Source organism: Arachis ipaensis, chromosome B02, assembly GCF_000816755.2.
Source record: "Arachis ipaensis cultivar K30076 chromosome B02, Araip1.1, whole genome shotgun sequence".
NCBI classification, from domain to species: domain Eukaryota; kingdom Viridiplantae; phylum Streptophyta; class Magnoliopsida; order Fabales; family Fabaceae; genus Arachis; species Arachis ipaensis.
The window spans coordinates 105,046,296-105,070,903 of record NC_029786.2 but is presented as its reverse complement, the minus strand read 5'-3'; the positions used below and the strand labels follow the sequence as shown (position 1 = coordinate 105,070,903).

Sequence of the window (24,608 nt, the reverse complement as noted above, 5' to 3'; positions counted from 1 at the left end):
ATAAAAAAAGATTCTCAATTTTTTTTAAGAATTTTTTATTTTTAAATTGGAAAAGATTTTTGTTATTTTTAGTTTATGTATAGTTCTATCTATCTCTAGAATTATTTGGACTCTTATAAATAAAAAAAAAGTAGTCACTCATTATTTAAAATGATAGTACAATAGTGTCAAAATTAAACTTAGTTTAATAATCTACATCTATACAATGGACTTGTTTATTTTCATCATCACTACAAAATGCTTACAAAGTTATTTGAAAAAGCAAAGTTGAAGGAAAAAAAAAATTCTTAATTAATTATGATGTAATAAGAAAAAAAAAGTACAAAAATTAGTGATCATAATTAGGGGTGTGCATGGGTCGGGTGAAACCGGGTTTGATGTGACACAGACCCGATCCGAAATATATACCGGACCTATTTGTTAGACCCGAACCCGACCCTAGACCCGACGAAACCTATACACTTTCGGGCCACGATTATACCGGGTAAAAACCGGGTGAAAACCGGGCCGTTAACATTATATTACCTTGATACCTTCTTGTAAGTTAGCATGTAAAAATATCTAAATTTCCAAGACTCCAACCATTATTTGACATGGTAAAATTCACTTAGAAAAAATATAATAAGAACTAACTCTTCTCTAAAATTAAAGTATAACCATAATCAATACTAATATTGCCTAATAACACCAAATATTTAAATCAATACAAAAACACACAAGATTATGCATTAGTCTAAAATCTTATGCATTTTAAACACAAAACATTAACTTATAGTCTTATATATAATGACTAATAACACAAAATATTAAGGTTTACAATACTTAAATTTCACATAATAATAGCCATCATCCATCACTAATAACACAAAATATTAATTGTGTATCATGACCGGGCTACCGGGCCGATTTCGGGTGACCCGAGCTATGGCCCGGACCCGACCCAAAATAATGACCGGGTCTAATTTTGAGACCCATACCCGGCCCTAGACCCGATGAAATCACATCAATTAGCCCCTAAAATGTTCGGGACCGGGCCGAGTCTTCGGGCCGGGCCGGGCCATGCACACCCCTAATCATAATAACGCATACAAGTAAATCAATTTGGGTTGGTCGAGTGGTCAGCTCACTCGTCCGCTTAAGCAAGTGTCCAAGGTTCGAATTCCGCCTTGTGCATGCAGCAACTCATTGGCCAGCGGCAGGCCCTTAAATGGAGTTCAGATCCGCGGATTATACATAATAATAAAGATCTAGCTAGTAAGCAGAATACAAAAATATATTTATATATAATCTTAAATTAATTAGGGTTCAGGGTATTATTCCATATCCTAATCGATCATCCAAATCTCTTGCTACAAAACCTTCTTCAGCCTTTGCCAATTCTTTCTTTGTTGTTTTAAGACCAGCATCTATAGCAATTACCTTTGCTTTCAGGGTCATGGCTTTTTCTTCTAAATCAACCACATTAGCCTTAAGCTTTTTCACCTTGACTGCATTCTCAAAATAGCTCAAAGCAGATTTAACATGTGGCTCCAACCAACTCAAATCATCAAATCTAATCTCAGCTTCTTCCCATAAATCTTGTAACTCCTTACAAGCATTATCACTCTTCATGTCCTTCACTTTCTTAGTCTTTAGGAAATGCAAGAGTTTCCCTAATGTTGTGAATGAAAGTTGATTGAACCTTTGGCTCCTTTTTCTCTTTCTATGGCTTTCAACAAGAGAAGGGTACTTTGAACATGATTTCTCTAGTAGTTTAACATAGTCTTTCTCCATTTTGCATAATCCCTTGAAACTTACTAACTTACTATCAAATGAAGCATTATTGTCATTGAGATAAACTTCGGCAACAATGATGCATGTGTCGTTTACAAGAAACCCATTTTCGGAGTCAAGAAATTGGTCAATATCCAAAAACGATGAACTACCAATTATAGCATTGCTTTCGTCTAAGTGAACGGCGAAATCATCTGGAAAATTGACAAAACACACTTCCCATTAAACATGGCCTTCATAATATTAATACACTATATAAATAGTTATATGAAGAGATGAAAGCAGGATGAATGGTTAATAATTTTCGGAAATAATAGGGGGTTAATAATTTTACTATGAAAATAAGGAATTGATTAGTGTTAATTTAAATATAAGATAACTCCTAAAACAATTCCGCAACAATGGAGATTATGAACAATGAGCTACATCCAAATCCATTAAGCATGAATAAACTTAATTAATTCAAAATTTAAATTTTAAAATTAAAATTAATTTCTTTTTAACTTATTGTTTAAGTTGTTTAGAAAAAAAAAGTATTATCCTCCTATACTTTTTCAAGATAAAATAAAAAAAAAATTGTTGGTAACCAACTTACCATTTGTTATTGTTCTTGTCATTTTGTTATCATACTGATTAATTAAGGACAACTTAAAGCTTGAATGTTGGAATCGGGAACCAGTCATCAGGAAGATTAGCAGAATCCAGAGCAGCAAAATAAATTGACAAATCTTCACATTCTTCTTCTTCGAGCTCAAATAAATCGTCCTCATACTTCTCCTTTTTTACGTTGTTGTCATCAAATTCTGGAGATATAACTATCCTCCTAAACATAATTCAAAAAAATTAAAGCAACCGCAAATTAAGGTATGTAGGAGTTAATTCAATATTGCAAGCACCGTACCAAGGATGAAGACCAACGAAGAATGTTTGAGAGTAGCGCTTCTCAATGCTGATCAGTTTATAGTAGTTGTTGATGGTCCATGTGAACTTCACAGTTGTTACCACCGTTGCATTATTTTGAACCTCCATTTCGTTATGTTGAGAAGTAAGGGCCCCAGTTATAATCTTATTTATATATGTGAGTGAAAGAATAGGAAAAGAAAAGAAAAGATTGAAGAAATTTTTATTGATTGTTGATTAATTGAATTATGAAGGTAAAACTAAATATATATAGAGTATTGTTTATGAAAGATAAAAAATAAAGATAAGATAAAATAAGAAGATAATATAAAGATAAAATAAGATAATAAAAACTAAAATGGTAATTGAATTTATGTATTTTGTTGGGCTAAATTTATGGGCCGTGAGACGTCTTTATTGTTGTCATGGGCTAAGGTAGAAGAGTGGTTTAATAAGTTTGAGTGATTGTAATATGACCAAGTCTGATTATTATTTGGGAATAAAAAAAGGGACACATGCATCATGCATGAGTATATGAAGAAATGACCTTTTTGTTTTATCATAAATTGAAAATTTGTAATCAATAGAAATGGCCAATAAGGCAATAACTAAGTAGAGTAATTTCTTCGTAGTTCAACACTGAGATCTTCATCATCATCAATGCATTATTGAGAGAGATAAGATGAACGTTTTTCCCATCACACTAGTGAGATTCTCGGGGAAAGCTTTCTGTTTCTCGTAATTCAAAATTGACAGGATATTAATAGTACATGAAAAGTGGTAGTTTACTACTATATAACTGTCAAACCTAATAAAAACGTCTATTATTTTTTATAATCTTTTTGCTCTTATTAATATTGATAAATTCAATTTGTATTTTTTTGACACTTCGATCTGAATTGTATTTGTCAACGACGAAACTATCAATTGAATAGTTTAATGAATTCAATAGATCGTTATCATAAGCTTGAAAGACATCCGTACAAGAAATAGCAATGTTCACATTTCCTTTTCAACCAAGATATATAGTACGCCAAAAAAAAAAAGTCCATAATTTATATCATCTTAATTGTATTATAGTTTGGGTATTCCATTAAAACTAATTCTTATGGCAGTTAAAATGAACTAAATCCATCGCACCAGCTTGTTTGTCCATTTTTTAATTTTTATATGGATGAATTTTGCCTCTAAAATTAAATCTATTTAAATTTCGGATTAACGGATTGAGTCTGATTATCTCAAAAAAATGATGGGTCAAACGACGTCAGATTAACGGATTGAGTCTGATTATCCCAAAAAAATGATATCCCAAAAAAATGATGGGTCAAACGACGGTTAGTACGCAGACTAAACAGGTACTAGATAATAGAATTATTATAAAGTCCAAGAAATATTAGTGTTTAGGATTTTACAGAATAATAGAGATCTAGAGTAAGCAGAATACAAAAAGATATTTATATATAATCTTAATCTAAATAAAGGTTTAGGAAATTATTCCATATCCTAATTGATCATCCAAATCTCTTGCTACAAAACCTTCTTTAGCCTTTGCCAATTCTTCCTTTGTTGTTTCAAGAACAGCATCTATAGCAATTGCCTCTGCTTTCAGGGTCTTAGCTTTTTCTTCTAAATCAACCACATTAGCCTTAAGCTTTCCCACCTTGGCTGCATTCTCAAAATAGTTCAAAGCAGATTTAACATGTGGCTCCAACCAACTCAAATCATCAAATCTAATCTCCGCTTCATCCCATAAATCTTGTAACTCCTTACAAGCATCATCACTCTTCATGTCCTTCACTTTCTTAGTCTTTAGAAAATGCAATAGTTTCCCTAATGTTGTGAATGAAAGTTCATTGAACCTTTGGCTCCTTTTTCTCTTTTTATGGCTTTCAATAAGAGAAGGGTACTTTGAACATGATTTCTCAAGTAGTTGAACATAGTCTTTCTCCATTTTGCATAATCCCCTGAAATCCAAAAATAAATCTGTGGACTTCACATGATCAAGTCCTAAATCATTGACAGAAACCTCAGCAACAACAATGCACGTGTCGTTTACAAGAAACCCGTTTTTGGGATCAGAAACCATGCCTGAAAGTACTCTCAAGGAAACAACAGCAACTCCTGTTTTGAGCTGATGAATATTGATATTCTCACTCTCTGGTAAAATCACAAATCATATGTCAAAATAAAGTTTTTGATAAGAAAAAATGCTGCTATATGATTCATCAAAGGACAAAGGAATAATAATATATAAATCACAGATGTAATGAATATAGTATATCCATCAAAGAATATAATGATACCATTTATTATCATGGATTTGGCTTGAAGCTGATCAACTAAAGAGAGCTTGAAGTTAAGAGATCTCCGTCCAACAGGAACATTATTATCAATGTCGGCAGCATACAATCGATCTACCAATAAGCCTCGTAAATAAATGTAGGGGATACTTCGTTGTATAGCTATCTGCCTAACAGAATTTATATAATTAAGTACACATGCAAAATCACTCATATATTAATGGATACTACTAGGGAGATAATGGACTATTTGTACAATGTGTACAATAGGCTATTGAGTTACAAAATGAACATCTCTCATACTATTTAGAATAACCATCCGAGTACTAGCGATAATAAACATCTTCCCAAAAGCTTAAACTGATTTTGGAGTTCACCAAAGATCGAACTCTTAACCTTTCGAATCTAGCATTCTAATACCATGTCATGATACCACTCATTCTATCAACCTCCGATGGAAAAAGGTAAAACTAATGATTATATCTTTAATACTCCCTAAATTTTCATTGTACACATTGTATAAATATTCCATTGGCTCCTAATATTTTTCCTATATTATATTGTAAGCAGTTAAAGTTTTCAACTTTGTGGAGTCAAGGTGACAAATCCAAAACATTAGAAACAAAATCAAATGAAATTAAAAGTTAAAAGCAATATTTTGAAATAATCAGAAATGCTTAGAAGAAAAAGCTATCCTTGTAGGTGCATACCAGGAATAGGGGCCAACGAAGAAGGTGTCGGAGTAGATGAATTTGAAGGTAACCTGACTAGAGAAGTTGTTAATGGTCCAAGTGAAGTTGGCAGTTGTTAAAGTTAAAACCTTTACTTGTTGTTGCTCCTTTTCCATTCTCCTTTCTCTTCTTCTGCACCTTGCTGGGTTCTGCTTCAGAAAGCTCAAGCTTGACCAACAATGTGCGTGTCTTTTGAATTCTGAAATGAAGATTGAAAAGGTTAGGCGAGTCAAAGTGAGTCTCATCTTCCATCATCTCAGTGCATGTGAGACACGTGGCCAACCAGGCTAAAATTAGCCACCGTTAGTGACAATTTTTCCTCTGATTTTCTGATGATATACTTAATCAATATTGAAAAATTTTAAGAGTTAAATCAAAATTTTACTTTATCCAATCAACTATATATTGACAGAGTAATATGAAATGTAAGATATGTTTAGGGTGGTAACGGGTAGGGTAAGGTAGGGTTTGGAGTTAACCCTAACTCTACCCGCGAGTTGAGATTTTTATATAAACTCAATCCTACCCTACCCGCGGGTTGAGAATATCTCAACCCTAACCCTACCGCGCAGGTATCCAACCCTACCCGCAGGTTGAGAATATCTCAACCCTAAACCCTAAACCCAAAAAAATGCAACGTTATTATATAACTTGATGATAATTTAAAATAGAACTGACTTTTATGTAAAAAAAGTTTATTAAATTATCAATTAATGATCTTCTTTTAATGACTAAGGATCTTTTGTATTTAGTGAGAAGTCTTTAGTTCAATATTCACTTAAAATATATTTTTATATAAGTATATAACATATACATATATAGAGTGCGGGTTGGTCGGGTAGGGTTGAGGTTCAACCCGCACCCTACCCGACCCGCACGAAAATCCTACCCGCATCCTACCCTACTAGCTGCGGATCGAATTGGCAACCCTACCCGACCGGGTGGGATCGGGTTGGGTACCCACGGATAGAGTACATATTGCCATCCCTAGATATGTTCTTGTTGGCATTCAACTGATTAAGTAGACTTAACTTGAGATTTGCAGTTTTGTTCAGCTACACACAGTTATAAAGTAGCACTTTGACAAATAAAAAGAAAAAGAATAGAAATCTAAGGAGCTATGGCCTCTATTTCCATAAGTACACCAATAAATATTACCAAAAAATATAAATAGATTCTAATATAATCTCAGCCAGCAAACCAAAATAGAAGTCTAATTTGGCAGTCATCTTAATTAGGGTATTCCGCACCCTAGTTCATCATCCAATTCTCTCTTTACAAACCCTTTTTCAGCTATTGCCAATTCCTTTCTTGCTCTTTCAAGATCTGTCTCTGCTAAAATCATCAGTTCTTTCAGGTTCCTCCTCTTAACCTCTAGAGCAACTACACTACCCTTCAGCCTTTTCACCTTCATCAATCTCTCCGCGTAATTTTTCATACTCAACGCAGATTCAACATGGGGCTTCAGCAACTCAAATCATCAAACTTAACCATCTCAAGCTCCTCCCACAAATCTTGAAGCTCCTTACATGCATCATCATTCATGTCCTTCACTTTTTTAGTCTTTAGAAAATGCAACACTTTCCCTAGAGTTGTGATTGACCATTCTGTGAACTTCTGACTCCGTTTTCTCTTTCGATGGCTTTCAATAATGGAAGGATGCTTCAAACATGCTTCCTCCAACAGATTAACATGGTCTTTTTCTATTTGGCATAGACCCTTGAAATTGATCAACTCATCACATGTTGATGAGTACATTTTCTTGGGCAAGTGATCAACATTAGTATCTTCATGTCCTGAATTCTCGACAGAAACCTCGGCAACAATTATGCATGTGTCCTTCACAAGAAACCCTTCACTAGGGTCACGAAATTCAGGTAAAGACACAAAGGATGGGAAACCATAGGCAGCAACAACGCCTGTGCTGTTGTGCTCGTAGGTACGCACAGCCACTAGCAAAAGCAGAATAGATTGGAATTAAAATAAGAACAAGAGAATTGAGTGAAAAATGCTCCATCTACTGAATCCTTCCTAACATATCATTCATCTATGAAAAATTGTCAAAAATCATCCAAAAAAAAACAACATTATGACATGCATGAGATTGCTAGAAAATAAAAGTTTTCATCAATAAGACAAATGATAGCGATGAGACTCCATTAAAAGCTTTACATATGTAAACTTCACTATAAGGAGAATGCAGAAATCGAAATAGTAGTGTCAGAAGTACCATGTGTTATGGTGTCATCAGAATAGAGCTGATTAATTAGAGACATCTTAATGTTAGCAGTTTTGCTCCAACCAGCAGTAAAATTAGCATTATCACCAACAGTCAAATAGATTGGCAAGCAGTTTACCTTATTCCCTTCTGGATGTATACAAATCCGCCTAAAAATCAAATCCAAAGCATATATATATAAAACATAAATAAAACAATGTACCAAAGAGAATGCCTATTAGTGAATAATGGCAAAATACATATATAGGAGTTGGTTGCAAGCAAGTACCATGGATGCTTGCCAGCGAAGAAGGTCTCGGAATAGAGCGTGTCGCACTTCAATTTAGAAAAGTTCTTGATGGTCCATGTGTACTTTGAGGTGATAGTTGTTTCAACCTCTCCTTGATCCTCCATTTCTTCACATTTTTATTTTTAATATTGGATTAACAATGGTATTTTTTTTAAATTGTGATCTACTATGATATTTTTCTAAAATATGGGATGATTTAATTTAGGGTGTACAAATCGGATTGTCCGATTTGTTTGTGTACCCCAAATTTTTAAAAATTTTTAAAAACAAATAGGACCTCTCATAATTTTTAAAAACACCAAAAATTACAATGTTAAGGTATATACTCATCTTACTTCCATATATAAATTTGGTTTAATTACTTTGTTGGTCCCTATAGTTTCGTGAAATTTTCAATTAAGTCCCTGTACTTTTTTTCTTTTTAACTGGTCCCTGAACTTTTTTTTTTTCAATTAAGTCCCTCTTAGTAGTAATTGGCTTAATTTTATAAGGACCCAACTAAAAAAAAAAAATTGGTATAGGGACCTAAATAAAAAAAAAGGTGTAGGGACCAAATTTAAAAAGAAAAAAATTGGTGCAAGAACTCAATTAAAAAGAAAAAAGTATAGGGATCTAATTGAAAATTTCGCGAAACTATAGGGACCAAAACAGTAATTAAACCTATAAATTTTTTAGCCCCATTTCTTCAACTCACAGCATAACACTGTTTGTGTTTAACATAATTTCAAAACATTATCAATGAAACTTAGTGGTTGTGAATGTTTCTAGAAACAAACATCAAACATGCATGCAACTATGCAAGTACTTCTTTACTTACTATGTACTATCGTTATGAGAACTATCTATATATTGTGTTCAAATACATTGATTTTCCAGGGCATCAAAAGAATGAAAACGACATTTATTTTCAAACAACATGAGTAATGGGTAACTAATTATAGATCAAAGATCTTCTGTCTTAACCCCGAGAGTATTCAGAGAGACTCTTCAACACCAAATTTTAGCACCCAGCACCAGCATCTTGTTAAAATTTCACCCCAACTAATTTTCTCATAGTTAAAACTGACAAGATTTTAACAATACCAGTGATTGAAAAGTTAAGACCAAATGTATTTTTATAATCCAATTGCTGAAGATTATACAGCCAGAGACAAAAACATGCAAATGTGTTTGAAGAATTGAGAATTCTAAGCTAACAAATATATGTAATAAACTCACATTCTTTCTATATATTCAATAAGAATGATAAAAAAAATTCTGACGGGTCTCACCGATAAGAATGAAAAAAATAAAAAATAACAAAAATAAAAATTTAGCCCTAAATCATTAACCATTGGTGAAATGTGAATGATACAGACGTTATAGAATAATAAGATAACATAAGATGATAGGGTTGATGGAGAGAAAGAGGTTTACCTGAGAAAGATGAAAACTTGGTAAGTGGTAAATAGTAAATTCTCTTCTTTGATGCTTGTTGAAAGCTCTGTTTTCGTTTCCCTTTATGTAATCCTCAAAACTCTGGTTTTTAGTTTTGAATTTGGATCTTTTAAATTTTAAATTTGTACTTTATATGGTTTTTAATGGTTTCTCTCTCATATTTATTTTAAATCCCACCTATAAAATAAATGTAAAAACCACACTTTATTCTCTAAAGTAAAATTCAATCTTTAGAGAATCCAAATCCTTAATTTTTAGCCTCTCGCTTTGCAAAATCCTTTGATGAGTTTCTACGAATTCTTTTGCTATCATTTTTTATTCGGTTAGGGTGTTACTCTCAAAGCTCTGCTTTTTCACTTTTTTTTTTTTGTAAGAATTAAAAGTGAGGTTGGAACCTGTTCATACCCTGACCCAACGCTAAGGCCCGGGATCCAAGTAAAAAGGCCCGACCCAAAGGGTTGAGCCTCACCTTTTCCAAATCAGCCGCTAAGAAGTCGGTACTCACCACGACTTGCTCTAAGGAAGTCGGGAAGAAGGGTTAGCTGGCAGATAAGAACTCATTTAAATGAGTAACTGCCCCTAGAATCTCTCTAACCACTTCCACGAGCCATATCTTAACTTCCCTAAGATAAAGGGACGGTTAACACCCTAAAAAAGCGGCACTACTCCAACGGTGGTTATTGGTTCACCACTATAAATACACTGACACTTCTCAGGTATCTCTAAGTCCCAATACTCTCTAGACCTGTTTTGCTCCCTTTGCTGACTTTGGCATCGGAGTGTCTTTGCAGGTACCACCCCCCTCACCTCTCACGAACAGGTCGGACGGAGCCCGTGGATCGTCAATCCACCTACAGGCCTCCTCTCTCATACGTTTGGGCCAACCAATACCGTCCAGCCCATTAATCTTCGGTTACCCACCGTAACATTGGCGCCGTTGCCGGAGACCCGAGAGATCAACCAGTGATGGCGGACAGATCCCCTGAGGAGGGTCATGTAGAAACAGATTCCGAACAAGAGAATCTGGATACCGGAAATAACGACGCGGACTTAACCCTCCGCCAGGAAACCAACGATCAACACAGAGAGGGTACCTCCAGAGTCAAAACCTCGAAGGTGAATTCCTCTGAAGGACGTGAATCGGAGAAGGACGGACAGTCCCACGCAACTGAACTTATGGGATTAGTTCATGTCCACCAAAGTCGCCTGGAACAACTAGAACAGGAACGGGAGCGACAAAGGGAGATAGAAAGGCACCTAAGAGAGGAGATGGATCGACGAAAAGAGTTAGAGAAAAAACTCTTAAAGTTAGAATCCTCCCTCAAAGGTCGGAACTCCCGTGACGATAGAGAAGGGTCGCCCCTGGGAGGGGAAGATCCTTTTAGTGAGAACATAATGAGGGCAAAGGTTTCAAGAAACTTTAAAAGCCCCGATATGGACCTCTATGATGGAACCACATATCCAAAGCATCACCTAAGCAACTTTAAAAGTCGGATGTATCTAGCTGATGTTTCTGATGCTACGCGATGCAAAGCTTTCCCGACAATCTTGTCGAAAGCAGCAATGAAGTGGTTCGACAGCCTCCCCCGAGGTCAGTAACCAGTTTTGAAGACCTCTCAAGAAAATTCTTGATGAGGTTCTCCATCCAAAAGGACAAGGTAAAACATGCGCCAAGCCTCCTGGGAATAAAGCAGGAGGTCGGAGAATCCTTACGAGCCTACATGGAAAGGTTCAATAAAGCATGTCTAGAAATCCAAGACCTGCCCACTGAGGCAGTCATAATGGGGTTAGTCAATGGGCTTAGAGAAGGTCCCTTTTCACAGTCCATATCTAAAAGACACCCCACCTCCCTAAGTGATGTACAGAAAAAAGCCGAAAAGTACATCAACATGGAGGAAAATGCTAAGCTGAGAGACCTAAGTTGGCGACCTGGGCACCCTCCCTCAACAAAAGAGAGGGAGAGGGAAACCAAGAAGAAGGAAGAACTCGGTCTCGATAGAACAAGGAAATATCACTCTTATACTCCTCTAAAGGTCTCTATAGTGGATGTATACAGAGAGATTTGTAATACTGAAAGGCTGCCACCCCCCAGACCCATTAAAAATAAAAAAGGGGGGAGCCGCAGCGACTACTGTGAGTACCATAAAATATATGGTCACTCCACAAACGACTGCTACGACCTTAAAAATGTGATAGAAAAGCTGGCTAGAGAAGGTCGGCTTGACAGATATCTCATAGAAAGGTCGGACAGTCATGGGAAGAGAAAGCGAGATGATATGGATACAAGAAACCCACCACCGCAGACCCCGGAGAGACATATCCATATGATCTCAGGGGGGTTCGCGGGAGGGGGACTCACCAAATCCTCTCGCAAAAGGCATCTCAAGAGAGTCTACCAGGTTGGAGGAGAGTCATCCGACCTCTCTACCATCTCATTCACAAAAGAAGATGGGCAAGGAATAATCCCTGGACACGACGATCCAGTGGTAATAACTATGATCCTAGCAAATGCCCATCTCCATAGAACCCTAGTAGACCAAGGAAGCTCAGCGGACATTCTTTTCAAGCCCGCTTTCGACAAACTAGGGTTGGATGAAAAAGAGTTAAGAGCCTACCCCGACACCTTGTACGGATTAGGTGACACGCCAATAAAGCCACTGGGATTTTTGCCCCTCCACACCACTTTTGGAAAAGGGGAAAAATCAAAAACTCTGAGTATAGACTTCATAGTCATCGATGTAGGGTCAACATATAATGCTTTAATCGGCAGAGCTACCCTTAATCGACTCGGAGCGGTGGTATCCACTTCCCACTTTTGTATGAAATTCCCGACCTCAGCGGGGATAGCAACGGTAAGGGGAGACCAGAAATTGGCAAGGAAATGCTACAATGAAAGCCTAAACCTGAGAAGGAGAGGCCGAGAAGTCCACACAATAGAGCTCAGAGGTGCAAGGGCTAGAGAAGAGCTGCGACCACAGCCGGGAGGAAAAACCGAGGAGATACAGGTAGGCGAAGAGGAAGGGAAAAATACTCACATAGGAGCCAATCTAGGAGAAACCCTAAAACAAAGGTTGACTAAGCTCCTAAGAGATAACTCCGATCTCTTCGCCTGGAAGGCCTCCGACATGCTTGGGATAGACCCCGATCTCATGTCCCACAAACTTTCGGTCTACCCGGGATCCCGACCTGTGCAACAGAGAAGGCGTAAGCTCGGCCCAGAACGAGCTCTAGTAGTGGAAGAGCAAGTGCAGGCACTCCTAGAAGCCGGCTTCATCAGAGAAGTCAAGTACCCAACATGGCTAGCCAATGTAGTGCTAGTCAAAAAACAAAATGGCAAATGGAGAATGTGTGTCGACTATACCGACTTAAATAAGGCTTGTCCCAAGGACCCTTATCCACTGCCAAGTATTGACACCCTAGTAGACTCCAACTCGGGGTATCAATACTTGTCGTTCATGGACGCCTACTCGGGGTACAACCAAATCCCGATGTATGAGCCAGACCAGGAGAAGACGTTATTCATCACACCCAGAGCTAATTTCTGCTACGTGGTCATGCCATTTGGATTGAAAAATGCAGGAGCCACATACCAGAGGTTGTTGAATAAGGTGTTCGCCTCTCACCTTGGAAGCCTAATGGAAGTATATGTCGATGACATGCTGGTGAAAACCGAAAAAGAAGTCGACCTCTTGTCAGATCTCTCACGAGTCTTTGACACCATAAGGTTACACGGGATGAGATTAAATCCCGCAAAGTGTGCCTTCGCGGTAGAAGCAGGAAAATTTCTAGGGTTTATGCTGACACAAAGAGGGATCGAAGCAAATCCCGATAAGTGTAGAGCTATCCTGGAGATGAAAAGCCCGACTTGTTTAAGAGAGGCCCAACAACTGAATGGCCGACTTGCAGCCCTCTCCAGATTTTTGGCAGGATAAGCACTAAAATCCCTCCCACTGTTCTCCTTATTGAAAAAGGGATGTCAGTTCGAATGGACTCCTGAATGCGAGGAAGCGTTCCAGGAGTTCAAAAGATTTTTGAGCCAACCTCCTATTCTGACCCGACCTATAGCTGGAGAAGACCTCGTCCTATACTTATCTGTAGCGGACAAGGCCGTCTCATCGGCCCTGATAAGAGAAGACGAGGCCGGTCAGCACCCAGTATATTTCATCAGTAAAGTTCTACAAGGCCCTGAGCTAAGGTACCACAAACTAGAGAAGTTTGCCTACTCCTTAGTAGTAGCCTCATGAAGGCTACGGCCTTACTTTCAAGCTCACACAATAAGAGTCCGCACGAACCAACCCATGAAGCAAATCCTCCAAAAGACGGATGTTGCAGGGAGAATGGTTCAATGGGCAATAGAGCTCTCCGAGTTCGACTTGAAGTATGAAACTCGGACGGCGATTAAAGCTCAGTGCCTCACCGACTTCATTGCAGAATACGCAGGAGACCAAGAGGAAAAACCAACCACATGGGAACTCTATGTAGATGGATCCTCAAACAAAACAGGAAGCGGTGCAGGCATAATATTGGTGGATGAAAGAGGAACCCAGATAGAGGTTTCCCTCAAATTTGAATTCCCAGCTTCAAATAATCAGGCAGAGTATGAAGCCTTGATTGCTGGATTGAAGCTGGCAGAAGAAGTCGGTGCTACAAAGGTGATGATATACAGCGACTCGCAAGTGGTGACCTCCCAGATAAGTGGAGAGTATCAGGCAAAGGACCCAAATATGAAGAGGTACTTGGAAAAAACTCTGGAACACCTTGGGTGCTTTGCAGAAACCGAGGTCAAACACATAACTCGGGATCTAAATAGCAGAGCAGACGCCCTATCCAAGTTAGCAAGTACCAAGCCAGGAGGGAATAACAGAAGCCTGATCCAGGAAACTCTCCAGGAACCCTCCGTAGTAAAAGAAAAAGACAAACAAGAAGTCCTTGAGGTAGCCGGATTAAGCCTCGGATGGATGAACCCCTTGGTCGAATACATAAAATTCGACATCCTCCCGAAGGAGGAAAAAGAGGCCAAGAAAATCCGGAGGGAAGCACAACACTACACCTTGGTGAAAAATATTCTCTACAGGAGGGGATATCAACACCATTGTTAAAGTGCGTACCGACCTCAAAAACCACCGAGGTGTTAGAGGAAGTCTATAGTGGGATCTGCGGAAATCATCTCGGAGCAAGGTCATTAGCCAGGAAAGTGATCCGAGCTGGATTCTACTGGCCAACCTTGCAGAAAGATACGACCGAATTTGTGAAAAAGTGTCAACCATGCCAGATGCATGCAAATTTCCACGTGGCTCCCCCGGAGGAGCTCATCAGCATCACTTCTCCATGGCCCTTTGCGAAATGGAGAATGGATTTGTTAGGTCCTTTTCCCCAGGCGCCAGGACAAGTCAAATACCTGATCGTGGGAATAGATTACTTCACAAAATGGATAGAAGCAGAACCATTGGCGACCATCACCGCACAGAGAAGTCGGAGGTTCCTCTACAAAAATATCATCACAAGATATGGGATACCCTATTCCATTACTACAGATAATGGAACCCAGTTCACCGACTCTACCTCTAGAAGCCTAGTAGCTAGTATGAAAATCAAACACCAGTTCACCTCGGTGGAGCACCCGCAAGCCAATGGGCAAGCCGAGGCAGCCAACAAAGTCATACTGGCAGGGCTGAAGAAAAGATTACAAGATGCAAAAGGAGCCTGGGCCGAAGAGCTCCCACAAGTGCTATGGGCTTACAGGACAACCCCCCAATCCGCCACTGGAGAAACGCCCTTCCGACTAGTCTATGGCGTAGAAGCCATGATACCAATAGAAGTCAACGAACAAAGCCCAAGAGTAATTCTCCATGACGAGATCGGAAACATACAGGGGCACAAAGAGGAGCTCGACTTGCTCCCCGAAGTCCAAGAAGAAGCCCAGATAAGAGAAGCAGCGTTGAAGCAAAGGATGACTACAAGGTACAACAAAAAAGTCATTCGAAGAACATTCGCCCCGAATGACTTGGTCTTGATCAGAAATGACATTGGAGTCAACAAATCAAGGGAAGGAAAACTCGCTGCAAATTGGAAAGGACCATACAAAGTCAATGAGGTCTTAGGAAAAGGTTATTATAAAGTAACCGACCTGAACGGAACCGAGTTACCAAGGTCGTGGCATGCTTGTAATATGAAAAGGTACTACAGTTAAAAGCGAACTCTACTCCCTGATGTACTCTTTTTCCAACTTCATGATTTTTTCCCAAAAATCAAAGGATTTTTTCTGGAGAAGGGTTTTTAACGAGGCATCATAGTAGAGGCTAAGGGAAATAGATTGTCAAAAACCCTTAGTAGCAATAAGGTACCTCCCCAATTAATAAAGATCTTTTTCATCTTACAAACATCTCTTATAAATTCCTTCTTCGTTTTTCTTTCTTTCTACGAAACGCGCCGACTTAAGCTCGACAAAGCGTGAAAATTCCATGAACCGACCTAGATGGTCGTCAGGATAAAACGACGAGGTACAAGTCGGTGTAAAGAGGTTATAAAAGTCGATCGTAATGAACTCGGAAATTATCTGACTTACAAGTCGGAAAAGCCGAGAAATAAAGAAACGCATCGCAAAAATAACCTAAGTCATAAAAACTCAATAAAACAAAATTGAGTACGAAGAATAAACAAAAGAGATCGAAAAACCCAGGAAAAGATTAGAAAGCTGTCCTTAAAATCCTTAAAACAAAAAGGTTCAGAAAGACAGACAAGCCAAAGAAAAGGTTTTTCAGAAAAGATCAAGGGGAGTTCAAAAAATCACTATCAAAAAAGCATGCACGCATAAGGTAACTTAAACCCTTATCCAAAAAAGGGTATTTATTAACATTAAATCCTTACCCAAGAAGGGGTATTTATTTGTTAACTTAAACCCTTATTAAAAAAGGGTATTTTAAATGTTTTGTTTACGGCCTTATAAGGCCAGAAGCAAATTGTTCAAACACCACCAAACACAAATAAAAAGTTTTAAAAAGGGGAGACCCACAGGCCGGGCCCCCAAATAGCCAACAAATTACTTTTTGGGAAGAGGAGTAGACGGATCACCACCACCAGAGTCAGGAAGAGCGCCACTAGGACCAGGGAGAGAGGCATCCATTGGAGACGAAGAGGAAGTCGGAGGAACTGCTGAAGAACTCGGAGCGTCCTTTGAGTGAGGAGGGGACTCAATGATCCTCTGCCCTCGAGTCTTCAATTCTGACTCGGAAACGATCATGGGAGCAGGGGGATCAACTATGGCACCGTCAATGACAACTTTGTCAGGATCCAAAGGAGAAAGATCCAAGTCAGGAGCAATGACTCCAACTTGCTCCTTAAAAATCCTCCAAGCCTCCTCGGCAACCTCAGCAATAGAGTCCTCCAACTCGGTATATGCCTTCCGAGAATTCAGCAAATCATTCTTCACAGACACAAGATCTTCAAATAAACTTTGGTAGCTGTCCTGCGCTGTTTTCCTCAAGCCCACCTCCATGTTGCATTGGGCCTGCAACTTCCTCTCCCTCTCCCGAAGGCCATCTCTCTCCTCCCTCAGCTTGGCGACCTCCTCCTTCAACCCCCTCTCATGCTCTTGATATACAAGAAGCCTTCCTTCCAGCTCCTCAACCTTCGAGGTTGAACCCAAAGAGCTGAGAGGAGCCTTCTAAAAAATATCTAAGAGTTTACCACAAACACCCGCCGCCCTGAGACTCTCCTCAACCAAAGTGGTAAGGTGATTCCGAACAGATACATCATCCATCCTCATATGAGCATGGGGTAGATGTACTTTCGGACGAATGCAAGGGCATCCGCCTTAACCTCACCCTCAAAAGAAGAGCCAGACTCTAAAGTCTTGCGCTTCCTCCTCTCGGGCTCAGGAGAAGGTCGGGCGGAGGGGGTGGCTGAGAGAAAGCTGAAGAAGAAATCACAATGGGCTGGGAAGGAGTCCCAACGTTCCGAGGAGGAGGAGGAGGAGAGATAACCGCCTTGGAGCCACCAGTCCTGGCTCGAGACCTTGCTTTGGCCTCCTGGACTCTCTGGTAAGATTCCTGAGCATTCTTCTTCGCCATCTCTGCAAAAATAAGAAAGTAACTAAAAGTCCAACAAGTCGGCTACAACTCCGAGTAAAATACTCGAACCCAAATCTTGAAAAGAAATTGGGCTCGAGTAAGGGCACTGTTCATACCCTGGCCCAACGCTAAGGCCCAGGATCCAAGTAAAAAGGCCCGACCCAAAGGGTTGAGCCCCACCTTTTCCAAATCAGCCGCTAAGAAGTCGGTACTCACCACGACTTGCTCTAAGGAAGTCGAGAAGAAGGGTTAGCTGGCAGATAAGCACTCATTTAAATGAGTAACTGCCCCTAGAATCTCTCTAACCACTTCCACGAGCCATATCTTAACTTCCCTAAGATAAAGGGACGGTTAACACCCTAAAAAAGCGGCACTACTCCAACGGTGGTTATTGGTTCACCACTATAAATACACTGACACTTCTCAGGTATCTCTAAGTCCCAATACTCTCTAGACCTGTTTTGCTCCCTTTGCTGACTTTGGCATCGGAGTGTCTTTGCAGGTACCACCCCCCTCACCTCTCACGAACAGGTCGGACGGAGCCCGTGGATCGTCAATCCACCTACAAGCCTCCTCTCTCATACGTTTGGGCCAACCAATACCGTCCAGCCCATTAATCTCCGGTTACCCACCGTAACAGAACCCAAAACTTTTAAGTGAGAAAAAAATTATGCCATGGGGTTCGCATCTTAATTTCTATTTGGTGCTAGGTTGTGGTTTTTTTTTTTTAAAAAAAAAGGACTAGACCCACAATTTTTTAGGTGAATATTGAAAAATTATATGTTGCCAATGAACCTTGGCTCTAATGGCATTTCTTTTCCTTCCCGCCTCAAAGGTCTAGGGTTCAAACACTAGAGAATGCAATTGAAGAAAAAATGTGATAAAATGTGTGAGGAGTGTGTGGGTGTGTTGTGTATTTAAGATTGGGAGTTGTCCAATTCATTGGGGTACTTAGAATTAAGAGTTGTCCAATCCACCGACCAAAAAAAAATTATATATTACTTGAGTTATAACTCATTGGCTAGAATTATGGTTTTTTTTTTAAAAAAAAAAAAAAAAGGTATAATATCCTTATTTACTAGAATGTAATGATCACAATTAGTCATTGTGTATTGTATTTTTAAGATATTATCCATTTTTTATCGATTTTTTTAATCTCAATTGATTCTATATAAAAGGAATAAAAAATATAAAAATCTTATATATTATGATACTTTGCCATCCGTCAGTTCTTTTTTTTTTTATACGGAGCTTTCTATTTTTTTTAATCATATCAACAAAATTAGTATCTACTTTCATTTTTTTTAGGGTACACCTTTGAATCGGTCTATAAAAAAGATTTCCAATTTTTTTTCTAACAACTTTTTATTTTCAAATTGGAAAAGATTTTTGTTATTTTTAGTTTATGTATAGTTCTATCTATCTATAGAATTATTTGGACTCTTATAAATAAAAAAAAGTAGTTACTCATTATTTAAAATGACAGTACAATAGTGTCAAAATTAAACTTAGTTTAATAATCTATATCTATACAATGGACTTGTTTATTTTCATCATCACTACAAAATGCTTACAAAGTTATTTGAAAAAAGCAAAGTTAAAGGGAAAAAAAATTTATTAATTAATTATGATGTAATAAGAAAAAGAAAAAGTACAAAAATTAGTGATCATAACAAGTTTAATCACCCGTGCCATGCACGTGATAAGATTGAAATTATAATTTTAAGTTGTTATGTTAAATTTTATTTTAATTATAATAATTTAATTAATAAAAGAATAACTTGTATGCGTTGTTTTTCTTTTCTTAATATAGTGTTAATTGTATTAACTATAAAATAGTTATTTAATCTATTTTTTTTTCAATAAATCAGGCATATATACTCAATATGACCATAAATAATCTAGTAATACTTAAATCTACCAACAAAGTTTTATATGTTAGTTTACTGTGAAGTAAGAAAATATCAAAATCAGCTCAAAATTTATTATTATTATCATTAAAATTATTAAAAGTATTTTTAATTGATAATTGATAAGTAATTTAATAGTGCATTAAATATTGATTTGATATAATTATAAGGAAGATATGTTGCTAAATTAGTATAATTATATATTATTCATTTAGTATTAATTATAATATAATTACAATAAAATAATTTAGAATAGAAAAAAAATTTATTCGTTTTGGAGGGAAAACGGAAGCATGAGAGATCGACACGTCACCTTTAGTAGCTGGGGGAAAACCCAGTTTTAGTATATTAAGTAGATAAGGCATTCAAGTTACCCTCCGATTTATTAGAAACAAAAATCGAACCCTCCAATTTATGAATTTTTTTTTTTTAAAATTACAACAAACAAATCGGACCATTCGATTTGATATTAAAAAAAATTTTAAAAACCAACTTACAAAGTGGTCCAATTACTGATTCCCATATCAAAATAAAAACATATACACCACCAATAAATTGAATTGCACATATTTATCTTCCATAATAAAAATTTTTAGCCCTATCAATTGAATAGTTTAATGAAATCAATAGAACGTTATCATAAGTTTGAAAGACAACAGTTCCAGAACTAGCAATGTTCACATTTCCTTTTCAACCAAGATATATAGTGCGCCAAAACAAAAGTCCATAATTTGTATCATTTTAATTGTATTATAGCTAGGGTATTCCATTATACCTAATTCTTAACGCCGTTAAAATGGATCAAATCCATCAGACCTGTTTGTTTGTCCATTTTTATATGGATAGATTTTACCTCTAAAATTAAGCCCGTTTAAATTTCGGATTAAACGAGCTAAGTCCGATTAACCCGCAAAAATGACGGATTAAACGGACTAGCTGTAAAATCCCTACAATACCCTTATTTCCCTTTTTTTTTCAAACCAAACCCTAACCCTCTTCTAACATACTCACTCACCTCTCACTGCCGCACACACACTCCCCCACACCCTCTTCCTCACAGCACACACCCACGAGCTGAGAAAAGAAAAAAAAAAAAAGAAAGATGGAGATCGAGAGAGTGAAGGAGAGGAGGAGGGAGAGGGTTACTGCACCGGTGTCGCGCCTCACCGTATCCAACTTGCCGTCACGCCGCCACCGTACCCGTCTCGCGCAACCGCATTCAGCTCGCTGTCGCGCTGCCTTGCCGTCGTTGCCGCCGAAGAAATCGCCGTTGGAGGGAGACCTTGTCGTTGCAGCGGAAAGCGCAGAGTACGAAGAGAGGGTGAGAGAGCTACAAGATGGAGGGAAGGAGGGTGGCAGTCGTGAGAGGAGGTGATGATGGAGGTTTCTGCTGTTGCCGTCGCTGGAACTTACCGCTGGTGCACTAGAGCTACTTCATCCTCTAACTTGCTCCACCGTGGCTGACCCCTGGCCTCCCTGTTTTCGTTGGAGTTACTGATGCCACTGCTGGAGGAGAAGATCTAATGACACTACTGTTTTGCTTCACCAGTGTAGCTCTTATTGTTGCCGGAAAACATGCTACAACTTCCAAACTTGCCGGCAACACTGTCTTGCCACTGTTCTGGTCTAGTTTCTTCCCTTGATCTGTTCCAATTTCACCTTATCTCTGCCGCCATTTCGTTTCTCTGTCTTGCTTTTATTCTGATTTATTTTTGGCCTCTATTCTGTTTTGGATTTTCAGAACTATATTTGTATTTGTCTTTCATTCGATTTGAATCTACTGCCTTTGGCTGGTGTTGTGGCCATTGTTGCTATCGTAAGAATTGAAGTTGCTGCACTGTCCCAGTTCAAGTTTCGCGCTCTTTCGTACCCTTTTAATTTGGCACCTGAGTTCGGCCTCTTCGGTCCCTTAGGACCATGTTGTGAGTAGATCTTACATTTATAATTGTTTGATTGTACATCTATAATTATTTTGACCAATAACTAGTATGATCTTTGAACTATACTCACTATATTTGCCTTGAATGGTTTTAAATTGATTAGTATAATTGATTTATTTAAATAATTCGTTTTCATGAAGTTTATACTTTCAGAACTATACATGAGACTATATATTTTTTAGGAAGTTTTGTATTATTCTAAAATGTTCAATTTTACTTGAAAATATATTTTTGAAGCATTGAAGTATTTGTTAGTACTCACTTTAAATATTGTGAAATATGTTTGAAATTTCTTATGATAAAAAAAAAGTATGATTGGAAAGATTTCTGATGAGAAAGTATAACATGATTTGATTTGATTTGATTTGATTCGATATCTTATATATTTGAAAGATCAAGGATTTGTTGTATTTGAAATTATATGTTTTGAATTGGTTTGGGAGGCTCCTATTAGAAAACCGTAGTTAACGGCGGTTATGACGTTAACTTAGATGCATCTAACTCAGACTCCAGCTAGCAGGGGTGTTGCTAGCCTAACGTGTAGGTCACACGTTAGATCTGTTATTCTGTTAGGACACACGAGAGGAAAGGGCTACCCTTAGAGGTGGAGCCACGCAAGTGTGGATTATTTGATTTGATTTCTGTATGAGAACTCCCTTATTGATTCACATATTCGTATAAATTATTATTTTCTAACTAAAATTATTTTTATGATAATGTTTATATGGTCTCATGTGGATTATAGATATATTGTCTAGTCACTGAGTTGCAAAACTCACCCTTTTTTTAAAAAAAATATTTTTAAGGAACAAATACTTGAATGTGTGAGCCTTCCATTCAAGAGTAATGATCTGCAATTGGTACTTCATTTTTGTTGAGTTCTTAGACGTCATATGCTCCATATGTCACAGGCAGGATCCATCCATATTTACTTATTTTACCTTTTATTAAAAATATGTAATTATTCATTTTAAAAACTGTAAATTTATTTAAAAATATTTGTAATTTTCTTATTTAATTTATATTTGAGTCTGATAGGCTTGTTATGGAACTGTTTCCTTGAGCGCCGGTCATGGTTCATTTTGGGCTGTGACACTAGCCCACGGACTAAACAGGTACTAGATAATAGAATTATTATAAAGTCCTAGAGACATTAGTGTTCTGGATTTTCCAGAATGATAGAGATCTAGATAGTAAGCAGAAAACAAAAAGATATTTATATATAATATATAATCTTAATCTAAATAAGGGTTTAGGGTATTATTCCAGATCCTAATTGATCATCCAAATCTCTTGCTACAAAACGTTCTTCAGCCTTTGCCAATTCTTCCTTTGTTGTTTCAAGATCAGCATCTATAGCAATTGCCTCTGCTTTCAGGATCTTAGCTTTTTCTTCTAAATTAACCACATTAGCCTTAAGCTTTTCCACCTTGGCTGCATTCTCAAAATAGCTCAAAGCAGATTTAACGTGTGGCTCCAACCAACTCAAATCATCAAATCTAATCTCAGCTTCATCCCATAAATCTTGTAACTCCTTACAAGCATCATCACTCTTCATGTCCTTCACTTTCTTAGTCTTTAGAAAATGCAAGAGTTTCCCTAATGTTGTGAATGAAAGTTGATTGAACCTTTGGCTCCTTTTTCTCTTTCTATGGCTTTCAATAAGAGAAGGGTACTTTGAACATGATTTCTCTAGTAGTTTAACATAGTCTTCCTCCATTTTGCATAGTCCCCTGAAATCCAAAAATAAAGCTGTGGACTTCATAACTGAACATGGGTGATTTTGATCATGATCAAGTCCTAAATCATTGACAGAAACCTCAGCAACAACAATGCACGTGTCCTTTACAAGAAACCCGTTTTTGGGGTCAGAAACCATGCCTGAAAGTACTCTCAAGGAAACAACAGCAACTCCTTTTTTGAGCTGATGAATATTGATATTCTCACTCTCTGTCAAAATCACAAATCATAGGTCAAAATAAAGTTTTTGCATATATAAATGTCACATGCAATGAATATAGTTTATCCATCAAAGAATATAATGATACCATTTATTATTGTGGATTTGCCTTGAAGCTGATCAACTAAAGAGAGCTTGAAGTTAAGAGATCTCCATCCAACAGGAACATTATCAATGTCCCCAGCATACAATCGATCTACCAATAAGACTCGTAAATAAATGTTGGGGATACCTGAAATAGCCATCTGCCTAAAAGAATCCAAAGGTAACAGAATTTATATAATTAAGTACACATGCAAAATCACTCATATTGTAAGCAGTTAAAGTTTTCAACTTGGTGGAGTCAAGGTCCAGAATATTTTTGACAAATCCAAAACATTAGAAACAAAATAAAATGAAATAAAAAGTTAAAAGTAATATTTTGAAAGAATGAGAAATGCTTTGAAGAAAAGGTATCGTTGTAAGTACATACCAGGAATAGGGGCCGACGAAGAAGGTGTGGGAGTAGTAGTGATTGAAGAACTTACTAGAGAAGTTGTTAATGGTCCATGTGAACTTGCCGGTTGTTAAAACCTTTACTTCTGGTTGCTCCTTTTCCATTCTCCTTTTTCTTCTTCTGCACCTTTCTGAGTTCTGCATCTGCTTCAGAAAGCTCAAGCTTGCCCAACAATGTGCGTGTCTTCTCAATTCTGAAATGAAGATAGGCGAGTCAAAGTGAGTCTCATCTTCCATATCTCGGTGACACGTGGCCAACCAACCAAAAATCAGACGGTGATTGTTGACCACCAGAAATCTGATTGTACAATTTCCATTTCCTCCAAGACACGCCACCATATGCTTGTATTACTTTTTTTTTTTTAAGTTATTTTTTCAAATATTATACTTTTATACACATTTATTTTCTTAGGTTGGGAGGAACTATAGAGAGAGAGAGGGGATGAAAAATGTGATATAAAGCATGTATAATAACATTATAATATTACAATATAACGAGGGTTAATTAATAACAAGATATATTATACTATCTTAGAGTATTTGGCATGCTAGTTCATCATTCATA

At 37.6% G+C, this 24,608-nt stretch overlaps 3 protein-coding genes and 1 long non-coding RNA gene across 5 annotated transcripts; all 4 read right to left on the bottom strand.

Moving 5' to 3' along the window:
* On the bottom strand, positions 1,306-2,390 carry LOC107627975. The gene is made up of 2 exons (XM_016330780.1): positions 2,369-2,390; positions 1,306-1,967 (listed from the first exon to the last, which is right to left on the bottom strand). The coding sequence occupies exons 1-2, from the start codon at positions 2,388-2,390 to the stop codon at positions 1,306-1,308; spliced, it is 684 nt and encodes a 227-aa protein (XP_016186266.1).
* On the bottom strand, positions 4,124-24,408 carry LOC107627972 (MATH domain and coiled-coil domain-containing protein At3g58410-like). Its single transcript, XM_016330778.2, has 4 exons — positions 24,021-24,408; positions 23,637-23,797; positions 23,327-23,538; positions 4,124-4,642 (listed from the first exon to the last, which is right to left on the bottom strand). The coding sequence occupies exons 1-4, from the start codon at positions 24,380-24,382 to the stop codon at positions 4,157-4,159; spliced, it is 1,221 nt and encodes a 406-aa protein (XP_016186264.2). The 5' UTR covers positions 24,383-24,408; the 3' UTR covers positions 4,124-4,156.
* LOC107626222 lies at positions 4,649-5,995 on the bottom strand. Its single transcript, XR_002358133.1, has 3 exons — positions 5,684-5,995; positions 4,977-5,139; positions 4,649-4,830 (listed from the first exon to the last, which is right to left on the bottom strand). It is a non-coding gene; the product is annotated as an uncharacterized LOC107626222 (long non-coding RNA).
* LOC107627974 lies at positions 6,870-8,150 on the bottom strand. Of its 2 annotated transcripts, none has more exons than XR_002358132.1 (2): positions 8,062-8,150; positions 6,870-7,656 (listed from the first exon to the last, which is right to left on the bottom strand). XR_002358132.1 is itself a non-coding variant. In XM_016330779.2 (2 exons), the coding sequence occupies exons 1-2, from the start codon at positions 7,978-7,980 to the stop codon at positions 7,169-7,171; spliced, it is 534 nt and encodes a 177-aa protein (XP_016186265.1). In that variant the 5' UTR covers positions 7,981-8,137; the 3' UTR covers positions 6,870-7,168. The 2 variants fall into 2 exon arrangements, 1 of the variants encoding a protein (XP_016186265.1); XM_016330779.2 differs by having other exon boundaries at positions 7,935-8,137.

Excerpts from the sequence above, each read along its gene's own strand:
- LOC107627975 (XM_016330780.1), bottom strand. The coding sequence starts at position 2,390 with ATGACAAGAACAATAACAAATG. Across the intron at positions 1,968-2,368 it reads GACAAGAACAATAACAAATG|ATGATTTCGCCGTTCACTTA; the intron begins GTAAGTTGGTTA and ends TCAATTTTCCAG.
- LOC107627974 (XM_016330779.2), bottom strand. The coding sequence starts at position 7,980 with ATGTCTCTAATTAATCAGCTCTATTCTGATGACACCATAACACATG. Across the intron at positions 7,657-7,934 it reads TGATGACACCATAACACATG|TGGCTGTGCGTACCTACGAG; the intron begins GTACTTCTGACA and ends TGCTTTTGCTAG.
- LOC107627972 (XM_016330778.2), bottom strand. The coding sequence starts at position 24,382 with ATGGTGGCGTGTCTTGGAGGAAATGGAAATTGTACAATCAGATTTCTG. Across the intron at positions 23,539-23,636 it reads CAAATCCACAATAATAAATG|AGAGTGAGAATATCAATATT; the intron begins GTATCATTATAT and ends TGATTTTGACAG. Across the intron at positions 4,643-23,326 it reads CCACAGCTTTATTTTTGGAT|TTCAGGGGATTATGCAAAAT; the intron begins TTCAGGGGACTA and ends TTATTTTTGGAT.